General features: G+C 40.3%; 1 protein-coding gene across 2 annotated transcripts in view; it reads right to left on the bottom strand.

Annotated features, from left to right (window-relative positions):
• The window catches only part of Nachralpha1 (nicotinic acetylcholine receptor alpha1), a 93968-nt gene that overhangs the window by 3658 nt on the left and 63258 nt on the right, over positions 1-27052 (bottom strand). For both annotated transcript variants that reach the window (XM_070666148.1, XM_070666149.1), the window contains 4 exons: positions 21571-21615; positions 11683-11792; positions 5518-5698; positions 1420-2448 (listed from right to left, as the gene is read on the bottom strand). In XM_070666148.1, coding sequence (XP_070522249.1) covers positions 1420-2448; positions 5518-5698; positions 11683-11792; positions 21571-21615 — 1365 coding nt within the window. The remainder of the gene's footprint in view (positions 1-1419; positions 2449-5517; positions 5699-11682; positions 11793-21570; positions 21616-27052) is intronic.

A 27052-nucleotide genomic window follows, 5' to 3' on the forward strand; every position in this document is an offset into this window, starting at 1 on the left:
TTTAATTTAAATATTGAAAGTATATTATTTTCTTACAGCGAAGATTACTGATGGTAAGAAATGTTTCATTGCGTGCAGAGTATTACAAAGGATGTTGCATGTGATACATGCAACGTTATTGTCATTTGTACATCGCGGTGCTGACCGACGTTCGCGTTACGATCGGAAAATGCCTCCGCCGCTGCCATCATACCGAAATGCTACGCAATAAAACGTCCGGTAATCCTCTTCCGCAATAGCATTAAGCTCGTGACACACAAATCACGCTCGTTCCGCGCGACACAAAATCGCATATATCACAAAGTATCTAACGTTTTCCAAATTGCTGGTTCGGATGATTTTACGAATTGGCTGCGATTGAAGATTTACTCCGAAAATTCCGTCGAATAAGGTGAGCTGAACTCGCTCGCGATACAGAGAAGCTCCACGCAATAACGTTAATTAATAAATAAACGTAATTAAAAATTTGTATTAACTTTATTATATTTCAAGCGATATAACTGACGTAACTATAGCAAGTTTGTTGGTCGTCATAAATTTTCACCAACAGTATCTCTTTGTTTTATGCAGCTTAAAAAGTTATGTGGGAAAGCGAGCGTTTGGTTTTAAGGTCAGGCGTCACGCCTTTAAAGAGCGATAGGGCACGAATGAAGTGTATCGTCACTTATGTCCCTTAAGACTGCACATCTATGAAGTTTTATAAATTAATAGCTACTTTTTGGCGAGATGGGCTTTTACAAACGGCTGACTGACTTTTAAAGAAATAAAAATCATCCGAAAGAGATACAACGCGATAAAAAAAATTTAAAGATTAAATATATATTTCTTTTTAATTATAAATTACGGATTATTCTTAGCTTTAAATATTGGCCTGGTATTACTCGAGTGATTTTAGCAAATTTCAGTTAAATTGTACGATAATATGACGGAGTGAGAATAATTGGTTTCATTACGTAAGATCTGTTCTATTGTACAGAATCGAAATGTTATTCCTACGCGAATATCATTATCTGTATTGTTCGTTGCCGAAAGAGCTGATCGCTCTAAATGCCGAGTATACGTTTGCACGAATTGCGATAAAAGCAGCCACACGCGCTTATGTCAATCCGACTGTGTTAAACGCACCCGGTGTTCCAATATCTCTCCAAAATTCCGGATGTTAATCCGTAGATCGCGGTTTCCCAAAACACATTTTGAGACAAAAGTGATTCATCGCGCATACGTAATATTCCCGCTGATCTTTTAATCTCGTAACCGGTTCGAGTCTCGCGATAGACTAACAAAATTTAATTACGTTTATTCGCAGAGATAAATCAGAAGACGGAAGCGCACAGGCGTAAAAACTTATTGCGCGCCCCGTTGATTTTACGCGCATTTCTTTCATACGTTAGAGATGTATGTAAAGTATGTTGTACTCACGCTTTCGAACTTGTCCTTGTTCTTGGCATGTTGGGCGATGAAACGGGCGTCGTCGATAGTTTTCTCGATCTCGCGCACCAACGGCTTCTCAAAAGTGGGGCTGACGTCCTCGTGAGCGTATCCAGGGCTAGCTGGGCCAAAGAGGTCGTCGTCCGCCCCCGGCAGTGGCAGCGAGGGTAAGGGCTCCTCGAAGCAGGGCGCGACGGTGCCCACGGCGCCGAGGTCGTACCTCGTCGCCGGCGGTGGCAGACCGTGTGGCGGTACCTCGTACTCTCCGCTGAACCTCTTGCCGTAGTACGTATCGTACTTATCAGTCTCTGGAACATGGAACACATCGGTGAGGATGCCCTCGGGCGGCTTGCCGTTCGCCGCCTCGATATCGTCCTCGTCCTCGTCGTCGTCGATGCCGTCGTCATCGATGTCGCCCGTGCCGCACCCGTCGCCGCTCCTCCCCTGATCATCGTCGTCGTAGTCGTCCTTCTTCGGCCGCTTGATCAGGAGGTAACGCGGCAGCACCTGGATGAACACTATCCGCACCCATTTGGCCATACGATGGGTGACGGGCGAGCGGAAGTTGACGTTCAGCACGGCTATCGTGACGACTACCGACGCGGTCACCATCACCATCGTGAACAGCAGGTACTTCCCCAAGAGCGGCACTGTCAGCGACGTGGGCGGTATTATCTCGGCCAGCAGCAAGAAGAACACCGTCAACGAGAGAAGAATCGAAATCGACAGGGAGACCTTCTCGCCGCTGTCGCTCGGCAAGTAGAATACCAGCACCGACAGAAAGGATATGCCCACGCACGGTATTATCAGATTTACCGTGTAGAAGAGGGTCTTGCGGCGCAGGGTGATGTTGAACACGATGTCGGGATAGGGCTCCTCGCAACATATGTAGAACGCCTCGTTTCTCACGGCAGGCACTTTTATGATGTCCCACTCGACGGAGATATAGTAGTCGGTCAAGTCGATTCCGACGTCGATTCTATTCGAGTCCTCGGTCTGCAGGAGATGCTGCAGATCGACCTGCGAAAACGAAATAGAACAAAATCGATCGAGTTGTGTATTATTATTGCGTACGCACGCGCCGCGCCGTTAAAAACTGCACGTACAGAAGGATTATTTGCGATCCCGACTGAATGAAAGCGCGATCGGAAATTCCGCTCTCTGTAGCAAAATCCTAACAAATTATACTTCAGTAAATAATTTTCAAACGCGTGTAAAACGTTCTGCCATGTGTAATCACAGCGTAGAATGTTTTGCTGTTTACATTTTCAAAATGTTTCCCATGCGATGTTTCAACAACGAGATTTCGTCGTGTCGCTTTCAAATTTCATTTATGGGGGAATAATAAAATTTATACGCTGCCTGCAAATACATGCTGCGAATATTTTATCTTAAAACTCCTTGCTGCAAAAATTCCTGCACATTATTACTAGAATCAAATTATACTTTGCATTAGCGAATATTCATTGCAACTTAAATATTTGGCAGGATGTAAAACCCATTTTAATATGGGATCAAAAAATTATTAAATTAATTATCCCGCTCTATGTTTATGCAGCGAGCAATATATCTACATTTACATTTACGTTCTTTTAATTACATCGTAATCCAATGCATCTTCCTCGCGATGGCATTGCGATCCGCTTCGAGATTTCTAATCTAATCCAAATAATCTACGAAATCCCCGGCTTTCAAATTACGATCGTTGAAACGCTCTCGGAGGCCTAATCCAAAACTGCAAGGTAAATTCGAATTGTTATTCCGTTCCATCGCCTTTGGCATTCTAATCCCACTCAGATAGTTCGATGCGGTATATACAATCGAAACACACTAACGGAGAAATACATCAGCGAGCGCGAACACTCGGAGTATCTAAAGATTATTATCTTAGCGCGCTGTCTAATCTGGTGCTCGAAATAATTGGCGTCCCGGAAGGAATTGGACGGACAAAGCGATGGCAGCATGTCCGTGACACGCTTCTGTATATGTAAGCACGTTAACCTCCCGCTCACGTATCCCCCGATAATTAACAATCACCTTAATTAACATGTCAAAAGGAATCACGAAATTGACTTACCATGTCAAATTGCAAATATCGTTTTGAATTATTAATATATTATTTTTCTGGCAGGGAAACAGCTAAGATATGCATATTCTACGAGATATAATATTGCAAATAATTTGCACCTGCATTATTTCAACAACACTTTATGCATTGCATACGAGGGACGTTTAAATGAGAAAAAGAAAAGTACATAAACGCGAGAATATGATTTCGCGCCGTTTGAATTAGAAGAACAGTACTTCGAAAGAGTCATTGCGGCTTAAACTACGGCGCCTTGAGATTTATGGAGTCCAAGACTTTTACACAAAAACTTTTCTGATACAGGCCTTCGCGATAAATAACGTCTCGCGGTTAACCTTTGAAAGTGTGGCGTACGCGTACTTATATTCACTCACGCTTTAAAGCACGCTTTAAAGCAAGAATTTAATTTTAATTTTTAGAAAATTTTTAAGTAGTCGACATATTCTTGCGCACTTCTGTGTTACATAAGATTTTTTTTATTCTTTATGCAGTGTCGTCATTCAAATCCATTTCCCTCGACATAGTTGATGTTCGAGATACGCGATTATATGAGAAAGGAAAGAAAGAGGAGAGAGAAAGTAGTGACGTCGAAGAGAAGAAAGAGAGAGAAGAAAGCGAAGAGAAGAAATTGGATACTTCTAATGGTTGCGCAAGATAGAGGTCTTGGTTATCTCAAAGTCTGCGGGATCTCCGAATAAGATTTAGAGAGCCAAATCGCGACCGCCATTGAAGTTTCGCCGGATGATCTTCCTTGGACCACTTTCAAGATCTGTCGATAGTTCGATGAGCAATCGTTATTCCTTCACTGCGTCTTTCGCGCACATTTTCTCGTCACACGCTGCTTTAATCGGATTCGTTTCCTGATTTTTCAATTCCAATCCTTCTTTAGAAAGAAATCAAGGCTTTCCCCTTTTTGATTTGAATTACAGAAGAAATCAGTGTAACAGCTTAACGACCTATTTCAACTTTTACCGACGTCTTTAAACATTTTTAGTTCCGTAGAGTGGAATAAAGTTATGAGCCGATTACATAAGTCACTATTACCATTGTTAAAAAAAATGTAAATAATTATATTAATAATTTTTTTTTAACCTCCGTTTAACAGTTTTTATTTTAATTAAAATATTAATTACAAAAAAAATAAAAATAAACTTTTATATTAAATTTTAATGTTTATTTTAACATAATGTTGATTTATATTTTTTAATAATAAGAAATATACCGACGATTAATTATTACACTGATTTATCGACGTCGTGAATTAATAACGATCATTGAAAAAAATCGATACGGAAAATTCATAGGAATACCAGTAAAAAAATATTAACTACTTCGCTAACTAAAATCACGGCCAGACAATCCGTACAGTTCTATCTTTGATCACCGTAACATCTTATTTGCAGTAGAAAATGTACATCCGATGCGCAAAAGCAAGTCATGCTGATAAGGGAAAATCGAAACCAAAACGCGGAAACGAGCGCTATCTGCCGCGCAGGTAGATGTAGGGGTTGATCACTGGCGGCATTGGTATGTTTTCGAAGTGGCCAGCGGACGAGCTTCTCTCTGTCGAAATGGCTTATCCCTGCACAGACGTGGGATTTATATCCGCGTACTGCCTCTGTACAGCGGTAAAACTCTCGCAGACAGGCGGATTTGTCAGTGACGGATATATCCGTCAGTCTGTGAGTGGAATCTCGGCTGTCGGGCCGAGTGCAAAGGAAAACACGATGGACCAAACAAACAGGCACTGCGAATTGTAATCACCGAATTGTGATGTTTTTATCGACGCTTCGACTGCTCTCTTTCCTATCTCTTTCTTTCTCTTTCTTTCTTTTTTATACGTCACGCATATACTTAGCTTCTGTTAAAATCAAAACTCGCGGAAAGGAATGCGGTTCGTACGAGCTTAAATATAAATTATATATATTCGACGAGCGTATGATTTCTACTTAAGATAAAAATTCACAATTGGATTCACTTAATTAATTTTTTTTTTTACTTACCGTGTAACCGTCGTAAGTCCACGAACCAAATTTCATAAAACAAGTCTGCTCGTCGAAGGGGAAGTATTCCACGTTGATCTCGCAAAATGATTTATAAATCGCCGGTGGCTTCCAAACGACTTTCCCGGTGTGATGCAAAATCGCTTTAGTCATGATAGTCACTTCGTAATTACCATCGGCACTGAAAAACAAAATTCATAAATTACTTTAAATATTTTTGCCCATTAAGCGGTACATTAAAAGATATAAATTGTCCCGATATTAGAACCGTGAATAATATTCGCAAGTATAATATAAAAAAAAAATATAATAAATTCTTCCATTAATATTATACATACAAATCGTGCGAATATTTTTCAATTTATAACATTATGCAAGTAACACATTTGGCGCAATATAACGCGTTTCATATATTTTACGCGGCTATAAGCAGAGTAAATTGTATTAATTTTATATGTATTACAATTTTTTTGTACGCAATTATCCGCGAAATAAATCTGCTCGATAAAAATACTTGGCATTAATATTTTTCCGTTGCGAAAGTCCCTCCCGTATTTCGCGAGACTCGTGTTTCGTGACGAAGAAGAAGTGCTGCTGATGTGCGACGAATCTATAACGTCATAGCAGAAAGTTAAAAGCTTCCTGCCATATGTAAAGCCAATAGAAACGGTACCAATCGATATTTCGAATAAAGCGAGGCGACGCTTCAAATGTTACTGTATAAAAATTTGACAAAGCGATGTACGCTTCAATGCGTACATTGAACGCGAAACAGCTGTACTATCTATCGCCGCAAGTATCTCCCTTTTCTAAAAATTAACACGCTTTTTTTTCTGTATCAAAATAATTCGCGAAACACCAAATCTCTGTGTTACTCATTTGACTAAATATTAACAATAAAAACTACAGCATTTTAAATTCTTAAGAAGAAAAGAGCAGTTTTCAAATTACGTGTTATTTTTATTCAACGCTGCTTTTAAATTCCACGGAAAGTGTCAAAACAATTTTCGCATTGAGACAATCGAAGCCAAAGTTTGATCATCCGGCACTTTTGACCGTGCTCGGAGCCAGCTGGAAAATTTCGAGTGGAATTAACACGAGACGTTACAGAACGATGAACTTTACGGTAGACGGGATAAGAAAATCCGTCGAATATACGTGACTGGTAAACGCCGGGGTGCTAATGTTATCGTGCGAGACTAAAGAAACGCCGGCCGCGAGAAATAAACTTGCGGATATAATGCGCTCGCGGAAATATTTAATACGTTATTCACGATGCCACGGCCACATCGTCGCAGCTGTCGCTACCGCGACCGCACTTGTTGCACTATTTTCAGTCGAGGCCGGTCGTGGCATTCTTATTAGTTCGGCACGCCGGCTATTGCTGAATTCAACTGTGTGCCATGTGTGTCGATCCATTTCGCGTCGATTTCGCGGCAATTCGTGAATTTTTCATCTAACGTCTCGCCTCGTAAACGTGACGACATTATATCCGTGACTGACCTCCACCCGGCCGAGGGAGGACTCTTTGACATATAGATTGTCGATCAGTGAAATATACATCATAATTTTAGGTGTTACGATGTATATCGTGGTATATATAAACACGCGCAATGTATTAATATCGAAGATAAGGATTAGATCACATTTATTTACAAAAGCTTAGCGTATAAAAACCTAAATCAACGAATTAAAATTGCTCGATTCGATCTACCGCGACTCGTTCGTGATAGGATTTGTTTCTTAATAAAAAATTGAAAATATAATTTGTGTAAATTTGAAAACAAACTGCAGATTAGAAAATAATAATTTATACGTACAAGCATACGTAATGTAAGACTTTTATAATAATCGTGACACGAATACGTGCAACAAAAAGTTATGTATTGGATAAAGTTTGCACATCTGCAAATCCTATTATGCAAGCTTCTGAACTTTAATATAGGCTCCCTGCACTTTGTGGTCATCCGATAATTACATTTCTGTTATTAAACTTTGTATAGAGAAGTTAAAAATAAGGGACCATCGTAACTGTTACAGCTTATAATGCGCGTTCAGTATATAGGTTGCAGTAAAAATCGTCTTCGTAATCACGATTACGATCTCGTAGTCAAATCTGAAGAAATTATCTCACAGTGATAAAATAAATAATTCATAATACAGCAATTTAAATAATTTTCCTGTCGCTGTATTTTTTTTTTTTTTTTAAGAATACGAAAGCGAATTATACTAAGAAATTTTTATATATTTTTATGTTGTAAAATTTTTGCAATTATGATTTATACAAAATTAAAATAACGTCAAAAAAGGAAAGAGGAGAAGATGGAGAAAGAGAATCTATGGTGTTTCACTGCCCATGCCATAATTTTTGCGCTTTGCCGGTTAAAGACAAAGTGGACGTTGCGAGCACCATAAGAAACGACGGGCGCGTTCCGCGAGCTACGTCAAGAAAGTTCGAAGACTCGATTAATCACAGTTTTTTCGTGCTATAGACGTGCTTTATGGCGCGCTTCTTGCACGGGTACGTCATGTAAATCTCAGAACTCCGTGCAAGTAGTAAAACCAGCGCTAACTTCGACTTGACGGCTTCGAGGGCTGCGGTATCGCTTTGTCGCAATCTTAATGATAACGCCAGTCTTTCCTTTGCCTGTCTCTTGAAGAGACCAAAGTTCTTAAAAAAAAGAAGAAGGAAAAAAAAAACTTTCTGCGCGAAGACATAATGACAGATGGTGTAATAAAACTCGCTTTATCGCCGGTGAAAAATTCGTCATAGCTAACGAAAATTGCAATTAACTTATGCATATTCATATATATATTTATTTAATTTCTTGCTTTACGCGCCGTTGCATAAATCGGATTTTTATAACGATAAAGTACGACGTATCATTTACGCGGTGTACTTAATCGATTGAGAGAACTGGATTTTTCCAAAGCTAAGATCGAAAATCCTGACGCGGTGCCGCGACAACGACATTGCAAATCGCCGGTCAGTAGATCGTGGAAAGTGTACGATAATCTTTCTAGCGTTTTACTTAAAGAACGAGCGGGGACTATCGAGCTATCCGGAGCATCGGTATCCTCTTACCCGGCAGTTTGTTCCACCTCAACGGGGAAGTGAGACTCGATATATACTTCCGAGCTGGACAGCGGAATCGTTGCAACCGCATTCCGCGCAGTGGCACCCTTTATAGAGGATATTACTTATACTCCCCCCTCCGCCTATCGGCGATCGTGCCGGGCGGAAAAGCTTCCTATTGTCGTAGATCTCGATGCTTACGATGTAGCGTCCATGACCGGGACGGACTGATCCCGCAATTGATAACACGTTACGGCACACACGAGAGCGCTCTCGAGAAAGTATCGGCCGCGCTGAACGCGAGCAAAGACTCGGTGGTTGACACTTACGAAAGGCGAGTTGAATGGGCTCGGCGTAAGCGAGATAAAGAGAAAAAGGGGCCAAGTTAAGCCATAAATATAACAGAAGTGAGTTTTGGACGGGATGTGGATAGAGCTTACAAAGAGGTTTTTCTTTAGTCGTTGCGATTCCTCATCGTGCTTGAGATCCTCTTTTATATCAAGCCCACGTCGTATTCGAAGAAACGGTCGCGCATCGGCGCAATTGCAACATAACACGTACGCGTGATTACTTTGAGCGAGCGAGACTTTGTTACGCGTTGCCAGGCCAGCCTCGCAGTCTCTCATTCTCTTTCTCGCAAGAGCAACTAGAATGGATTACCGCGGTGCGGTCTGGGATGAGCTGCAGGTGCAGTAATCCGGTGATAATGGAGTAACGAGATTCGCTCTCACGTACGTTTCCTGCATATTTTAACTCTGCATTTTGCCGCGCGGTTGTATAGGTACGTGCGCTGCGTCGTCGGGTCGTTGCGCCTAAGCAACCCTTTGCCCACCGCCTTCTACCGGCCCTTTGCGTATGTACATGTAAACGCGTGCTCACATCACTGATTATACATATACGGACGTTTGAGTAATTTATTGGTTGATATCGCGACGTCTGTGACAGCGCAGTAGTTCGTTCCCATTAATAATGATCTAACGTGATGTTTATTAAGATAAACATTGTTCAACTTCTTACGCATGTCTAATATTATTAAAAAAATTATTTTAATGTTGCCTATTTAATTAAAAAAAAAAACAGCGCTCGATATAACACGTAACTGAGCTACATAAAAACGCAAAAAGAGAATACAACGTGTTGCAGAAAAAAAGAAACAAAAAAAAAAATTGAAAATTAAATCTGGTAATTACATAAAACGTTGGCAACTATATTTTGTCGATTTAACGAATTAGCCTAACAAAATAATTATGTACAATCAATAATACGCGTCAGTCGGTGTAACATAATAATTTTGCAAATTCAACAAAATACAATCAACGAAGCTAGTTCCACTAAATTAACAAAATGTCTTTCCCAAGCGTGACAATTACGTCTATTAGTAATGGAAACAACCACGCACAATGGAATTTCACGAGAACTTGTTTATTCAATTTGATATCTCTCCCCCTCAGTTCTATTGAACCGCGATGGTGTGCTCGAAAAATGCGCTTTACTCGACAAAAAAATAAAGGAAGATATATCGAATCGGTAGAGTGCGAAAAGAGAAAGAGGAGGGAAAGCTGCGGAGCCCCGGCACTTTAGGCCGAGTTTTACATAATGTATCAGCGCCGCGCGTATTTCCTAGGGAAACGAAAGTAGGGATCTGTCAGGGCATGCAAGGGGAGCACGACTCACGGGGACGTAGAGAAGGCTTCAAAGCTCCGATGGAAATGAGAATGGTGGATTGAACGTTGCGCGCTTGAGTGGAGCTTAATAGGGCGGGTTAAGTTCGGTTTATTTGATACACCACCTCGACGCCTTAGACGAGATTGCCTGTCTCCGGCTTGCGAGACCCGATTGTCCGTAGAGCAGACGCCAGAAGCTCGCGCTGCTTACCCTCCTTTTCCTCTCCCTCGGGAATCAGGCGACTGTCATAAACCCTTTCGAGATCGGGAGAGGCGTTTTATCTCCGAGAGCATTTGGTAGATTTCAATAAAATTCACTATCCGCGCGTTCTTGCAGCCGCAAATTGAAATTGATTCTTAACGAGATAAATATGCCGAGTGCGAAACATTAAATCGAGACGAAAGATTTGTCATATTTTCATTTAGCGTCGCGCAATCTCATTTCAACATCGTTTACGTTTATCGAGAATAAACATATTAATGATTTAAAGACGTCCTATATTTTTTTTTATTTCTTTTTTCTGCGTAAAAGCGATGCAGCACTGCGTACGATATAGTTGCTACGCGGGGCGAGGGGTCGCGTCAGCAGGCGTAGGTAATTAATTTCGACCTGTTCTGGATTAATGGTTTCGTAATTTACGCGGACTTACGCACACAATTTGCGGTTTAGCTAACCGCACATTATGCATCACGTTATCGTGTCTGAATATTACGCGCACGGCGAAGGCTCGCGGAGCAAATGAAATCGTCAAATGTTGGCCACGGTATTCTGTAACTCGAAGCGTATCGTGTAATCTCGCTCTGTGCCACGTCCGCCGCGGATAATCGGGTAACGTTGGCGCACCGTTTATCTGATTGCTTCTTAATCGCTTTCATCCACTTTCGTCTACCATTATCCTTCGAAATGGACAAACGTTACTATCGACTTCTTCGAAGTTGTATATACGTTCGAGACGTAACTCTTTTCCGCGCGATTGCTCCGGCGTTACGTGCAAAAATTATTCGACCGTGAAATGCGGCGCGGATGCGATGTCCGTCGCCGTCGAACAAACGAGTCTACTTTCCCCGGAGGAGGTAGAACGGTATTCTGAAACCTCCTCGTAAAAGTGTCCTTTGCCGCGCTATAGAGCACGTCCTACATCTCGATGTTGGAGACCAGCTGGGCTAGTCACTGCAGCCGCACCCGCTCGATTTCGCGGCGTGGATTTTCAAAGTGCCCGACGGGAGAACGTGCCAGAGAAATATCCCGAACGTGGCTTTACAGGGGTGCGCGCTAAAGTCCTATCAAGTACAGCCGTTTCGCGGTGACGAGCAGACATGATCCGAAATCGGTGAATTAACACGTCGCGAGACGTCGGCGAGTAATATTAATTGCGAATAACAGGCGAGGAAAGAAGCAAAGAATCTAACGACGTATTAACTTACTTGTTGTAAAGAACAATGTCGGGTAACCAGATGTGTTCCGACGGCACATGAAGAGTGTCAACACCGCCATAGTCGTCCGGATTCCACTTCAACTTGTAATCGTTCCATTCCTGAAAACAGAAAGAAGACTAATTAACCGATTTAATAGGAATGAAAATCTTAATTGACTGTCGAGTAATCTTTTTACAGAAGAAGAAAAACACGACAAAAATACATAAGAGAAACACAAAAGTCGATTGTTTCCCTTTCAGTATATTTTTATTCCCTACATTTCTTCGTCTAATTGCTTTCGTTATTTTTTTATTTCAATAAAATAGATAATTAAATCCAATAATATTAATTAAATTAAGATAGAGGGATAAAAAAAAAGTTTTTTTTGGAGAGAAAAAAAAAATAATAATAATACATACGTATGTAAAAGAAAAAACCTTGTCGTTTGTTGTTATTTGAAGTATTAAAAAAAAATAGGTGTGCAAATGCAATATTTGTAATTAAATTTTTACCACCTCGCAAGAAATAGCCCATAATCGCCTTAACTGCTCTCAATATACATCACCATTCAACTGCGGACCCTTTTGCGATCATTAGGCGTCTTCGTGACCCTCATAATTACCTCACGAAAGTTTCGTCCATCGCTACCGATATCCGGGCGGGAAGACGCGATATCCTATTTCTAAGATCCACTTTCCGGTTTACGCGTTTAAGTGAAATAAAGCGATTAAGGGGCAAAGTAATTACAGGATTCCCCGTTTTTCTTTCCACCCTGTTCTCTTATCTTGAAACAGATTATCTACGAGATTTCACTCTTCTCGTAACAGGTAGCGACGATTTCAAATACATAACAATGAGAAAGAAGTCGCTATTTCTCCCTCGATAAAGGAAAAAGCAGAAAATAGAGATTCGTTAAAGATCGATCTGGCTTTTTTCGCGCGTCGGCGCGTTTGTGTTGGAAACATAATTATTGATCGGCGATAACGAGCCGATCAGGGAACGCGGCATAAGACAAATATTTACGTGTAAGTTCACCACGCCTGTCTATAAGATATTTTTTTTTTTTCTGTGCGAGATGGATGCTCGAGTTGATAGCGACACATAGGTAGCTTACGGGACGCCGACGTTTTCTTACCTCGGATCAATATTCGAGAGATGTCTGGTGGCAGAAGCCCCGTTTAATCGAGTTACAGCTTATGAATTTTGCTAATTCATCCGTCGAACACCGACTAAATATATCGCGGATTAGCATTACCAATAACAGAATAAGCGCATTCAAACGCATTCTCCGGAAACGAAATATTCGCATGACTGCAGTTTTGTTTTACAAATAGCTGGAACGATCCTAAGTAATAGTAGAGCCGTTTTGAATATTCAATTATTCAAATATAGATATCCGATTTTGAAATTTTTTTTTTTCCACAAAATAACGGAGAATTGTTATTGCTAAATAAAAAGAAGAAGAAAAAAAAAAATATACGCAGCAGTTTTTTTGGTCTTTCCTTCAAAAACTATTTCTCTTTCATTCATATTTGATAAAATTTTTCTTTCCTTTTGTAATACAAAACAATGCAATACTAATGCACGAGAAGAGAAAATCGTATCCCGAATGCCCGACGCGTAATAATTTTCATTCTTTACGATCCGTTAACTTATTTGTTAGCGAGACTTTATTCTCATTATTAAATAGCGCGCGCGGAGATTTCGTCGGTGCAGAAAAAAAAAAAAAAAAACAGGAAAGAAAAGCGCTTATTGCGAACAATGCCGAGTGAAATCCGACGGCGCTAAATTAACATTCGTCAAGAATTAGCAGTTAAAGACTACTCGACTGCTGCAGTGGGCGTAACTGAATCTCATCATCCTACGCAAAATTATATCACGCAGCAATGCGTGACAGAAAACAGCCGCTGCAGGCACACCTGCGATGTACGTTTGTGCTGGTGTGACGCGCCGAGTTTCGTTGCTCTTGCAGGCATTAATTATTCCGCTCGCAATTAGCCGAGTTCGGTAGGTAGGTACGTATCTGGCATCACCGTCGCGGAGCGCCTAAAATTCCCCGCACGATTCAGCGGACTCGGATCGAAATCAGTTACCGTGGCGTGCAACGAGCAGAGCACTCCAAGGATTTTAATTACCTGCTCTTTTACAGTTTTCCGTCTCTTTTTCGCCCTCCCTTTTATGTTGCTTTGCCCGAACGAACGGCTCTTACGAACAAACTCTTTCAAACAAAACTGCAGGAAAACTCTTTTGTTCCTTTTTTTTTTGTTTCTTTTTTTTTCTTCTTTTTTTTAATGCGAGGAATAAATTCACTTGTCAACGTTTATTATTTTTACGCGTCGGTCGAAGCGATAGAATGGAATTAGACACTCCGCTAGGATATAATTATTGACGTGAAAAAGCTGTGTGTAATATGAACAGATGCATGGAATTATATAGCGTGCACTTTAGCAATTTCCCTACGTTTCCCTTCTCCCTCCGCCCGTAGGGAACGAGATGATAAACCGTCATACATCTACCGCGGAAAATTATCTTCCTGCTAAAACGATTATATAGCGGCTCGGATGATTCCGACGTTAATTTAGTACGCAGTTCTAAAATGGGAGCCTGCAAAAGGGAAACGCCCCAAGACAACTTTGCGGAGCGTATTAGTACGCGCTCTATATTTTGGCTGGATTGCAATCAAAGTGGGGAAAACCAAGGAAAAACTAAAACTTCGGCACTAAATCCTACTAGTGAACTTTCGCGAGAGCCCTACGCTTTGCTAAGGTTGAAACTAAAATTAACCGAGCAGGTAATTTCGCTAATTAATCCGGTGCTATTGGAGGAGCACGCAGTAGAAGTGCCTCGTAAGACAGAATATTGAAATATAACATCGGGTTTATAACGAAAGAAACTTTCATAATAAATGAGCGTGCGCGCTTTTTTTTCCTTTTTTTTTTACTTCCTTAAGCGAGTAATTAAATTGCATGATTATTACAAATTTAATTCTCGCACTGAATATCTACGGAATAAAAACTACCGTGTATTACTACACGCAGATATTTCTATTAGTATGTATCTCGGTTATATTATTCGCGAAAATTTTTCTTTAACGTCGAAGTATAAAATAAAGCCCCCGAGAAACAGAAAAGAGAAATTAATTGATAATAGCGCGGGACTCTCTTTTCAGAAGTGATCTCGATAACCAACCACATGTGGCTGAGTGGCTCGAAGCGCGATCATAAAGGTCCAATATTTTTCAATACGGCCGTAAATTACACCACGCGTCATTTGCATTTGAATTTTTCTACTCGCACAGCGGAGATACACGAGATGCACGATTTACCATGGATGGAAGATCGATTCCACGACGTCGTAAAATCGCATGCTACGCGATCGCGGCCTAGCGGGAGAAAAAACGCTGGCAATTTCGTGCCGATATTTTCTTTCTCACGGCGTAAAGTGTTTTCGTGATACTAGTCGTCTGGGAGAAGTGTGCCGCTTCAATCTTTTCATGTAGCATAAATATCGTAAAGTTGTTTGTTCTCAGCTCTTAACTCTCTCAATGTGTTCACGTAGCTATAATTTTATATTGAAAGTTGCTTTTGTAAAAATCGCGTCTTAAAAAGTCTTTTAGAAAAAAAAAAAAAACCGTTAAAACTAAATAAAATACTTGTGTCGTAAAATTCAAGTGGCGACAAACATATTACTTCATTCCGAAGGCGAATTGTAAATTAAATCTCGTTTCGCATCATTACCCCTTCTTTTTTCTAAGTTACTTTCTGTTTTCTTCCCTAAGTATATTTCTTTGTTAAAGAAGCGTATTCGAGGTCGAGAAGACGAGACCGAAGTGCATCGTAAATCGGTTTGCACAGTATCAGAAAACGTATCGTCGCGGAGAGATGGGAGGAATCTGCGGTGGGAGACAGGCGAGGGAGCGGTAAAATCGACGACTATCTAACCTTTTAAACTCGAGAACGACTGAGAATCTCCGTATTTCTCCCGGGGTGCGTCGCGCCATGTGCCTCCTGTCGCGGAGCCCAAAGGATTTGTATCTCGTGCCAAGCGAGCAAGAGAGAAAGAGAGAGAGAGTAAAAGAGAAAGAAAAGTTTTAGAGTAAAGGGAAAATTCGCAGCCGCAAAAGGCAGAGAGGATTCGGGCCGCTCGACTTTATTCATCGCCGTCGAAGTCACGCGCGTAATCGCGATCGACAATCGCGAGTTCGCAAGGGAGATAAGAGACCGCGTCACTCTTCTTTCGCGAATGATGAAGTGCCCGGAATAAAATGGGCCGCTGTGCAACCGGCGGTGCTCACCGTCGATTATCGCGCGCTGTCCCGTTTACCTTGAAGCGGAGCTGTTCTGTCGATTCTGTCACACGTTTAGATTTAGCTACCCAGGTAAACGTAGCGTCGCGCTCGTTCTCGCGAAAAAATCTCACGGCGGAAAACACACAGAAAACCCACGAGAGAAAAAGAGAGAGAGAGAGAGAGAGAGGAATGGGAGAGCGAGCGTATACACGCGCGTGAATTTTACCTTGCAGTTTTAACAGCTATATTTTTCGAGGTACCAGCAGAATGTTGCTATTGATAACAGAATTGCGAAGCTAGCCACTAGTAGCTTTGAAATACAAGACTCGTTTGCTTTCGCTATGAAAAACGTATATCTTTCTGCTGGCAAGCTTTGAAAACCCGTTCACGTACAATCTGCGCAATATATCCCGTTATATATTTTTCTTATGCATTTATAAGGCAATACGGATAAGATATTTCACGTGCGTAAATATAAATACCGAATGCGTGCTTAAACGATTTGCTTTTATAACATTAAAGCCGAGAGAATCGCGAAGAGATAAAACTGAAAAGAAATTTGACAAATAGATATTTGTCTACCGTCCGTAATATGCGGAGAGAATCCGCAACGAAATCATAATAAATTCTTGAAATATAAATGCGTCGAATATAAAAGCGTACCGCTTTTTCGAATATTTGTTATTTTAGTCGTTTCTTTTTTTTTTTTTTTTTTTTCCTCTCCGCGACAGGTCAGATACGAATCTTTTAGCAGCTCGTGTCAGAACATTCCGCGATAGATGGAAAACAAGCGGTGGATAGAAAGAAATCCGTTGTTACCGAAGTAGGTGAGAAAACTTGGCAAGACCGAAGCTGTCGGCTTCTTTTCTAGTAAAAGCTGACAATCGTTCGTGTCCAACATACGGAAGCTTCGTAAAACTCGGCAGCTCCGAGCAACAATGGCAGAATAGTGAAATAAATACGAGCGATGCAAACATCTTGCCCTATTTAAACAAGCTCCGGGGTCGTGCCGTACCCGTAATCCCCGGATCAGCCATTTCGTGGAAAATACCGAGGGAGAGCAACAATAATACGCGATTTCAACATATTGACTCGATCGGAACAAACATCGCTCGTGATATTCGCATTTTTGCGGATTCTAAAATAAATTTGTTACGACGGTAAAGAGAGGCTTTCGTCATAAAACTAGATCACGTTTTTTCAAACAGTTTATCATCGGATATAGTAAAATAAAAAAAAAATAAAAAAAAAAGAGAGAGGAAGAGAGATAGATGTGTTTCTGAACTTTTTTTAAAATATTTTTTATGTCACTTCCGAATAAATTTCCCTAATAAAGATTTTTTTTTTTTACGATTTGGAAACGCTTGGTTTCGCACTTTACGTCAGTTTCGTTACAATTAATATTCATTTCATAATCGATTATTAGTGAACAAGAGACGTGACAAGAGTATTATTGGATATTAATGTCGCGATGAACTCGCGAACAAACGAGATAAACCTGCATAAACGACTTATCTATGATACAATAACGTTACATGATAACAAAGCGAGAAAGCTCACTTCTTGCTATGTAAATTTACTCCCGATGTTGAATCTGTATTCAGTTCAGCCTTTGTAATGGATGGCGCCTTCTTTATGCTATCGAGGAGTTAAGTAATGCGGCAGGAGCGTTGGCTCGGCGCATCAGTTAACGAACAAAAGGGACGAGAAGAGGAATCCGACTCTTACTTGTATCACGTTGCAGCTAACAAAGGCTAAGTGTGGAAACTTTCCTCTCGTCCTCGCCATATTTACAATATAAATATCATCGAAAAAAATCGAGTTGTCCGACTAACAAACTGATTTTTAACGATACGTATAATAGAAGCAGAGCGGCTGTATAAAAAAAGTTAATTTATTGATAATGAAAGCACGCAAGCGTGGAGCTCGATGTTCCTACCCCTTTATCTCTCTCTCTCTCTCTCTCATTCGTTATTTTTTTTTTTTTTTTTCTCTCTTCTTTTTGCTTCTCGTAGCTGAGCGCGCACGAACGCGATGCGATAGTAACAATACGAGCGATAACCTAATTAAATAATTTTTCGATAGAGCCGCCGATAATTTGCGCGTACATCGTAATTAAGCTCTGTGTAATTTCGCGCAGTACACGGTTGATTAGGATTTCCCGTCGACGATGAAATCCAACCGATACGTCGATAGCTGTGATACGCAGCCGCGCGTGCATTAAATCGCCCCGTCCGCATTTCGGCTCGTAATTATTCTAACAATATCAATAATAATGGCAACTACACGCATCGTGCGCGTTCGCGACAAAGTAAATTCGATCGTGAAATCGATTGCGCCGACTGTGTAAATATATATCTTGCGCGATCGCCGCCGATAAATTCGCCGAGGCGTCTCTTTTTTTTTTCCTTCCTCCCCCTTCGTTAAAAAAAATCGCGAGCTTACAATATTTCTCGTTACGCCGTTTACCCGAGTGGAAATTGATTCCTACCGTTACCTAATAATTAGCAAGCCTATTCGTGGCTCATCTCGTGGCTGTCTAGCAAAACTGTCCAGCACTGAGTCAGAAATATAACACTCAAAACGTACTACGTGATAGATAATTATTACTAACTAATAACGAGCTAGAAAAGCTAAATATCTAAACGTTTTTCGCCGCGTGCTAAGTCTACTGCGCGTCCTGACCTATCTAACGCGCGCTCGACTGCCGAAATCGCTGGTCGCCGGGATCGACGACCGCCGCGGTAGTGTGAGTACGTGCGCGTGTTGACATCTGGCCGGCACCTTGCGCTCGGAATTCGCAAGGCGAAGAACGCGCGGGCGGCGGGCGGCAGGAACCGGTTTGCCCGGCGAATTCGGCAGTCGAGCGAGCGTTGCGTAAAGTCAACACACAACAGTAAACAAGTGCTCGGCGAAACACGTTTAGATATCTATTTTGGTACATGATCAGCTGGACAGTAACTAGACGATCGATACTAGACAGATTTTATTTTTCTTTTTTTTTTTTTTAATGGCAATTTTATTTTTTGAAGATTGTCACTAAATAATAAATACTTTCTTATAATTTATGGCTATTGCCAAGCTAGTCCTTGTTAAGAAATATATTTAATTTGCGCGATCTAACCATTAGCTGGAAAATCGGATTAGCTAGATAAATTTCCACTCGGGTTACGTAAGACTTTGTCGCCTATTGTTTCCATTGGGTGCAATTTGTCTTTCGGGCGAAGATAATATCTGTCCTATTTTAACAAACGACACAATCGCCGACGCACGCACGATTCGATTAAACTTTCCCCGGGCCGTTCTCCTGTCTCGTTCTTCCGGCAGCTTCGACTATCTTTTCTGTCAAGAAAAACGTATGACTGTTTACTTCGGCCGAGTATCGCGGAACTTCCGAACCCATCACGACCGTCGTTGAAACTGCCAGTCGGTCTCTTTTCTCTCGGCTCGCTTCTCTTTGACGAACAGTAATCGCAAGCAATTCCGAAACTCCGATAAAGGGGTGCCACTTCGACAAGACTGACGTGACGCCGAAGGGGAGTTTACCTCTGACCCTCCTTCACGTCTCGTTCGCCGGCTCACTCATTCGCTATCGTCCTGCGGGTCGATGTCAGAAAAAAAAAAAAAGAAAAGACGCCGATCTCACTTTATCGACACTGACAAACGGCCGTAACGAACCGGATAAAAGAAAGACGGAGAAGAAAAGTTCCGCACAAGCGGGGAGACACGCTACATCAAAAGTTAGGACTTCTTTGCTCAAGGTTAATTTTTCGGATAAACTTCTAGCTAACACTTTTTCTTTTTTTTTTTTTTTTTTTTCTATTTCCAATTTTGTTATCAAAGAATTATTTCTCAAGAATATCGCAGTGGTGTTAAACGGAAATTTTTCCGCGAACGAATTATTTATTCACGGTAATTAACCAGAAATAAGTCTTTCTGTGACTGTTTCAAAGATCGAATGTGCTAATTTTAATATGATATACAGATAAAGAAAAAAACTTAATAAAAGCAAGTTATATTATTTATAAAAAAAAAATAATAATAATAAAATATGTCCACGATGTGGACAGCATGTATATGTCGATATTCATAGATTTTCTTTTGCCTAGCACGTACAGAAATTTGGAACACCTTCAAAAAGTTACGCCAAAGTCAACCAACAGATATCTATACATTCCGCGGAAATCCATTCTACCGCGATACTAAAGTTTTTTGGATCGTCGCCAGCGACGGCCGACGACTCTTCGAGAATTCCAAATTTTCCGCGATGCAAGACGAGGGCTGCATCTACGAGCGGGGCAAATACGTGCGCGCGGGCTGTTTTGCAATTAAAATGCATCCCGCCGTCGCCGCCCCCATCGTTTGCACATTCTGTAAGGCGATGCACAAGCTTTTTGACGTCCTGAACGTGTCGCGAATCAAGTTGAAGAGAAATTCTTCCAACAAACCTTATTCCAACACATCATCTGTCATCGTAAACTCATTAATTTCATTTTTCTAACAATTGGTATAAAATTGTGACCATTACATTTTTCTTTTCCTTCTCTTTTTTTTTTTTTCTTTTAACTGAAGTAACTCACAACAAATGACATTCAATTACGCGTATAAAAGGATCAATTCTATTGAAATCTGTCAAAATTAGTTATCGAAGTAGCGGCTTACTATAAGCACGCTTTTGTGACCATTAGTAACGGAGAATGATGGCGCAAAGAAGAATGGAATCTTTAAAGGGGCGAAAGAGCAAAAATGGTTACGACCAATAAATTCGCAAGACAAACGAGGAACGGTCGTGTCACGGAGCTGTTCTCTCCGCGCGAAGACACAAGAGAGTATTACACCAATAAAAGCCAACTGCTATCCGCCGATTCGAATTTCGTCGTAGATATGCGGGAATGAAATTCACCTGCTTTGAAATTCTAAACCGCCGTCTTACGTCGAAAGGGTAGATCCTGACAATCAAAGCAATACCGTCGCGTATAGCACTCATGAAAATGGAAACCGAATTTCGGGCGTCAGTATTTGTAATCTTTAAGTATCGTTGTTCGATAACGCTTAATTCGTCATACTTGAACCATAACGCTCGAATTCAATCTTTAAAAAATGCAATCACATTTTTGTGTTTCACCAAAAGGACAAAGGAAATGTTCTAACTCTCCATTATACAATTTCTTTGATATATAAAATATAATATTCTCCCAAATTAGAAAAGAAGTTAAAACTTTTACGAATATATTATTTTCGAAAACACTACACCGTTTTATTAAGAATCAAATCTCTATGTTTGTAAGAAAGCGCGTCGATAATGAGTGTCAATAAAATTACATATTATCAAATCGAAACTGTCAATAATTGACGATAGGATACATCTTTTACATAATTTGTTAGGTATTATTAATTAATTAATAAAATACGATAAGCTCCAATCGATCAATCATCGTAGAGAGATGCTAATATAAATATCGCATTAATAGCGATAATAATTCTACTAACATGTTACTAATTAACAATAAAATAATCACGCGAATAATCTAGCATTTATAATATTCACAATTCTACAGCTCGCGTCTAACACATGCAAAAGTTAATATAAAAAGATATTTCTTACTCACTTGTTCCACCCAAACGTTTGTCGTCATGATCTGGTTCTTCAGGTTCTGAAAAAGAAAACAGAAATATATAAACATCGAGTCTAAAAGACGATATTTTACTTTGCCTCTTACACTGATATAGAATTATTGGTTTCTTTCTTTTTTTTTTTTTTTTCAAGATACTAGAATGATATCGGGAAATAATAGGAAAGAAAGCTCCTACTATTTAAAATCTTTAAATATTATCTTCCTACCAAGAGCATCATCTACTTTCTATACAAAAAAAAATTATTCAAATATATATTAGTCAGATATATATTATTAATAATAAATCCTCGTAATACGCGATCTTTACCGCGCTGTCGAAGCTAGAAATATCAATAGAACGTATCCATACAATGAGAATTGCGTTTGGCGTCTCCCCTTTAAGCTGCGCGAGATAATTGTTATCTGGCGGCCCGTAACGCGCCGCGGGTCAATAGATTTCCCTGATTCCGCCAATAGAAACGTCAACGAACATTACAAGCAGTTACAGTTCTGCAATGAGACCCGTGTCTCGGTATCAGTAGTACTGGCAAGCCATAGTCCGCGGCCGGCGCCCCAGTAGTAATGGAACGCGATAATGCTGACAGCAGGTAAGGCATCATGGAGATCCACGTGTAGTAGTATCAAGCTATAGGCGAACATGCCCCTGCCACGAGAAACCGTAGCGGCTGTAGCTGTGTGTTAACGTACGTTAATGTGCAACGCGATAACGGTTGTAGCGGCACAATCAGTCGCGTCATCGTCAATAGTCATCGCGGAGTTTCACGTCGGATATATGCCGTTCTCGGTGGTACGCGGTAGAGAGAAAGAGAAAGAGAGAGAGAGAGAGAGAGAGAACGTCCAGCCACTTATCGCGGATTCAGCTTATCGCTAAACGACGAAGCCTCTGCTTTTTTAGCATTAAAAAAAAAGTAAGAGCCAAACGGCTATTTCGGCTATAAGCGGATATTTCAATGCGCACACGTTGTGCACGTTGAAAAAAAAATAAAGTATAGAGCACAATGTGACGTGATTAGTCTTGCGAAGTTAATGAAATCGTGATTAAGCGTACGTAATAAGGTGTATACCGTAGTCTGAAATGAACGCGAATTGTATTCCGCAGAAGTTGCGAGCGCCGCGAAAGTAATGAGCCCGAAATAATCCGTGTGTATTAAATTAAGTAAAATGGCGATAGGATTTTCAGCGCGGCGGCGAGGATTCAAGATTAATCGCGCCGGCAGTTATCGCCGTTCTCTCTACACCGTATAGCGTTTTACGCGACGGTGTTTAAAGTTTACTCGGTACAAGCGTATCATTAGCAATTATCGCGCCGCATGCAAACCCGCAGTACGCGAACGGGGCACGCTAAACATAACTGTAGTTATAGTTGTGTAATCAAATATATCGGCGTCAACGATCGGCCGCTCCGCTTCTACGAACGCGTGATAGCTAAGTGATAATAACAGGGGCACGTGAACGTGAGCGCGGTTACGATTTCGTACTCAACCATATTAATGTCCGCATGCCAGATACGGGGAGCTGCATCCCCGAAAGCGCGACAAGTGAATACCGTAACCGCAGCGGTAATTACGGTTACCAAATCGGATGTTACGTATCGTTGCTACTGCCGGTACCTTGTGTACACGATTGTCATTATAATGCGGCAGCTTAACGTATGCAATTATCTTAGATGACGCACTGCGATCTGACTGCGTGCGCCGAGAGTAACAATAATGACGAAATCATTAATCAAACGTCGCGAGCAAAAGCAGGATCTATCAGGCGCGTTATTCCCTGAGAAATCAATTCCGGGGGTTCGCTACTTTTGTCTACGATACCTCGGCAATGGTCACACTTTGGTCGTTATCATTGAGATAAATTACTTCCGTGATTAGACAGTAATTAATTAAATTAAATCTTGTTGCGTTTATATCGCTGATTATTTTATTTTCCATAACTGCTTGCGCTTTGAAATCTATTAATATACTAATAATACTTTTATTTGAAAATAAATAAGCTAATTCTGGAAAAGTATTCCGTATGGGATTTTATTACTGTAATAAATGGAAAAAGGAAACGTTATTCTCTAGTGAACATGAAAGTTTAATAGCGCGACGCTGATGTGTATGGAATACAATATATATATATATTTTTTTTTCTTTTTCTTTAAATCTTCATAAACCTCTCCTTTTGTACACGCTTCAATGCGAGGAGTAATACCCCATTTATCGCCGCGAAAAATCACGATGCCGCATTTTACTCTCTCAAAACAGCGACGTTAACGTCGCGTTTTACAGCATTGTAGAAGTTACTTTACGAGATTCGGAAGTAATCGAGATGCCAGCTTGTGTCGCGACGGGGAGGGAAAAAAAAAGTGTTACTTATCCGGAAGTTATTGCAAGTGACATAAAAATCGATAATTCCAGGAGCGACAGATTAGCATCTCGTCTCAGGAAAGTTAAAAAGTCTGCGTAATATCATTTAATCGATGCAACAAACGATTAAATATTTCAAGCCCATTGAGTGATTCAATGTCGCAATTCCCCGGCGTTACGACAATGCGAGAGAACGTTATTAAATATACAAACGTATCAAAAGCTTTGCAATCAAATGCTATCGCGATTCAACTCGTCAACTACCGCGTTTCATTCGTGCAGTAAATTTTATACAATAAAATTAATATTGCTAGGTAATTGCAGATTTGATTTAAAACTGCGATAGAAATAAGTCGGAATAAAAAAAATTAAAACCTAAAACAAGTAGAAATAATACTAATAATCAATTGAGCCAGTCTTCCTTCGTTTCTAAGCGCGTAATTCCAACAAAGTCAAGCGTTATAAGTGCACATAGTTTATCGTCGATAACACGAATAAATTATGTAATTCTATCACAGACTCGGCCACAGACAATAAAAACTTTATATCATTCAATCATCTATTATTATAACGATCAAATAAACGCATATATTCCTCTTTTAACGACGGTAGTAAAATATTTTCATTTAATATTAATTTTTTCGTGTAAGCTTTATTATATGCTGCATTATTTTTCACGTAAATGCACCGATGCATACGATCGAATAAAGAATAAAACCGTATTCGTGATCAGCATTTTATTACACGATCCGCGTTTGATTAATATCAATGCGCGATTTCATTGTTTGTTGTACCTACTGTAACACATAATTATTAACACTTTGCAATATAATTATTTATGTACCCTATAATCTTTACTAGCGTTTAACGATTAAATACGTTAGTGTTTATTCAATAAATCAAATATTATGTTTGTTAATAAGTAAATAATATTTAAAGTAAGAAGGGGAAATGACGGTAGAAACGTTTTTGGGATTTATGCAGATTTTCGAGTTTTACATGGCGATTAAACTTTCGGGCTTTGCAACTTAATTTGAACGTGCAATAATGTAGGTGGAAAATCAACGTCTGTTTTACGTGAATTAAATTGTAAGCGCTTTCTTGAAACTTGAAATTCATCGCGTTAACTCTATAGCCAACATAAAGTGCGCGTTACTGCGAATTCTGTGCCCGAGCTGCCCTAAACTTTCCCAACCTTTAACCTTCGATCGCAGCTCTCTCGCCTACACGAGTAAATCCGAGCGTATGCGTCAGCAGGAACTTTTCGAAATGAAACTCGAAAGTTGGGCGCGAATAGCTGGAAACGGACGTCGCAGAACTGCCGCGCGAAATCCAAGTGTGTAAGAAATCAGTGAGAAAGTTATAAGAGTAAGAACGTAACCATGCAGCGTGTTCCCGCCGATTTAATCACAAAAAAAAAAAAAAAAAATCTATAGAAGAAAGAAAAGTGAAGAGGGGTCTCGGAACTTGCTCGCTTTGATGAAGCAAGAAATGGAATCATATAAAGGCACCGAGCAGAGATAATAAAAATACAGAATTCTTTCCATTACGAAGTTTTGAAAAGTACTTTTCAACAATGTCGCCTTCCCGCTTCCTTCATAGAATTCGTTCTTCGATGGGGGATAATATGGATTTTACCAACGCGCCCGACGTATTACAAAGCAAAAATTCGAAACGTGGTAATCAACTTTTCGCGTAAAAAATATCAGCTTCGTCTATTTTATTCTCTTACAAAAATGTTGGTAAAAAGGTAACAACACTCTATTTTTTTTTATTATTTTTATATACGCCGCTATTAATCTGTAATAAATAACTAAGTTTTATCGGGTCCTCTTTCATCTTTCTTTCTCACCGATCATCTTCAGATGATCTAAAGAAGTCGAGAACGGGATAAGAAAAAAGTAAGGATACTTTTTTGTTGAGCTTACATAAGTCACATATTTTCTCCGCACCTTTTCTACCCACTTTAGCGCCTTTTCGTGTAATCGAGTAAACCGCGGAAGAGCGCAACTTTCGCAATTGATAGCGCGAAGCTTTGGCAGCACTTAACATCGTTATCCCTCAAGATCGTATCTACGTGACGAGAATTTACGAGGTCATCGACGAGATGTTCTTCTTTACAGTTCCGCGTTAACTATTAGAAAGACAATGTTAAGTACTCATTTATATCTCGTTTCCGGTCTGCTAGAGTTACTATCGCGAAGAAGAAAGATGGAAATCAAACGAGAGAAAAATGAGACGGCCGAAGAACGGATAGATACGAAGGAAACGTGTGAGCGCTATCGCGGAATGACGCATGAGAGAACTTTACAGGGTACCAATCTGGAATTTAATATTTTCCTGACTTTAATATTACATAATGATTTCACTATGCGGAGCGTGAATGTTCTTTAGTATTCCACTTCGCCCGCTGTACGGCAACGGAATATATAGTTTAAACATTCCTTTGAAAGATTCGCACCCGTAAGAGTTCCCTGCGACTCGCGACATATCGCGAGAAAAAGTCACTCGCGTCTTAACAAACAAAACTGTATTTTATTATGAATTAAGTAGGGAAGGAAAGAAAATTGCAACGCAACAAATTCAGTCTTTTCCTTTGAGTTCCTCTGTTCGAGATAAAAATGCGATTTAGTTAAATTAATCCGCGTGCGCGAATAAATTGTTGTTAATCCACTGATTAAAGATGCGGATGCGCGATAAACGCTCGTACTGCCACATGGAAATAACTGGTCGGAATTTAGCGCCGGCGTTTTCCGAAGTAGCGCGATAGCATCTAGACCCTTCAGTCCCGCAAAAGTTCTACCGAAAAGACCGCGTTCGTTGGCCCGTGAACACAGCAGCCGGAAAGAAGGCCAAGTCGAGATAAGCAGCGCGGAATTCACGAGCCTTTCCAGCTAATTTAGAAGACGGGTAAGGGATAAATTACGGTTCGGAAAAAAGGACTATCTACGTGGGATTTATCGAATAACCGAGAATAACAGAAATGCTCCCTGCTTATTGAAAAAAAAAAAAAAAAAAAAAAAATTCTTGTTGCTCGCGAGGTAAACGGTGATCGTTACCGTTCCAGCGGCAATAATTTTCTGAAGTAATATTGATTTTCGTTA

The sequence above is a fragment of the Cardiocondyla obscurior genome, linkage group LG14 (genome assembly GCF_019399895.1).
Source record: "Cardiocondyla obscurior isolate alpha-2009 linkage group LG14, Cobs3.1, whole genome shotgun sequence".
In the NCBI taxonomy this organism is placed as follows: Eukaryota; Metazoa; Arthropoda; class Insecta; order Hymenoptera; family Formicidae; genus Cardiocondyla; species Cardiocondyla obscurior.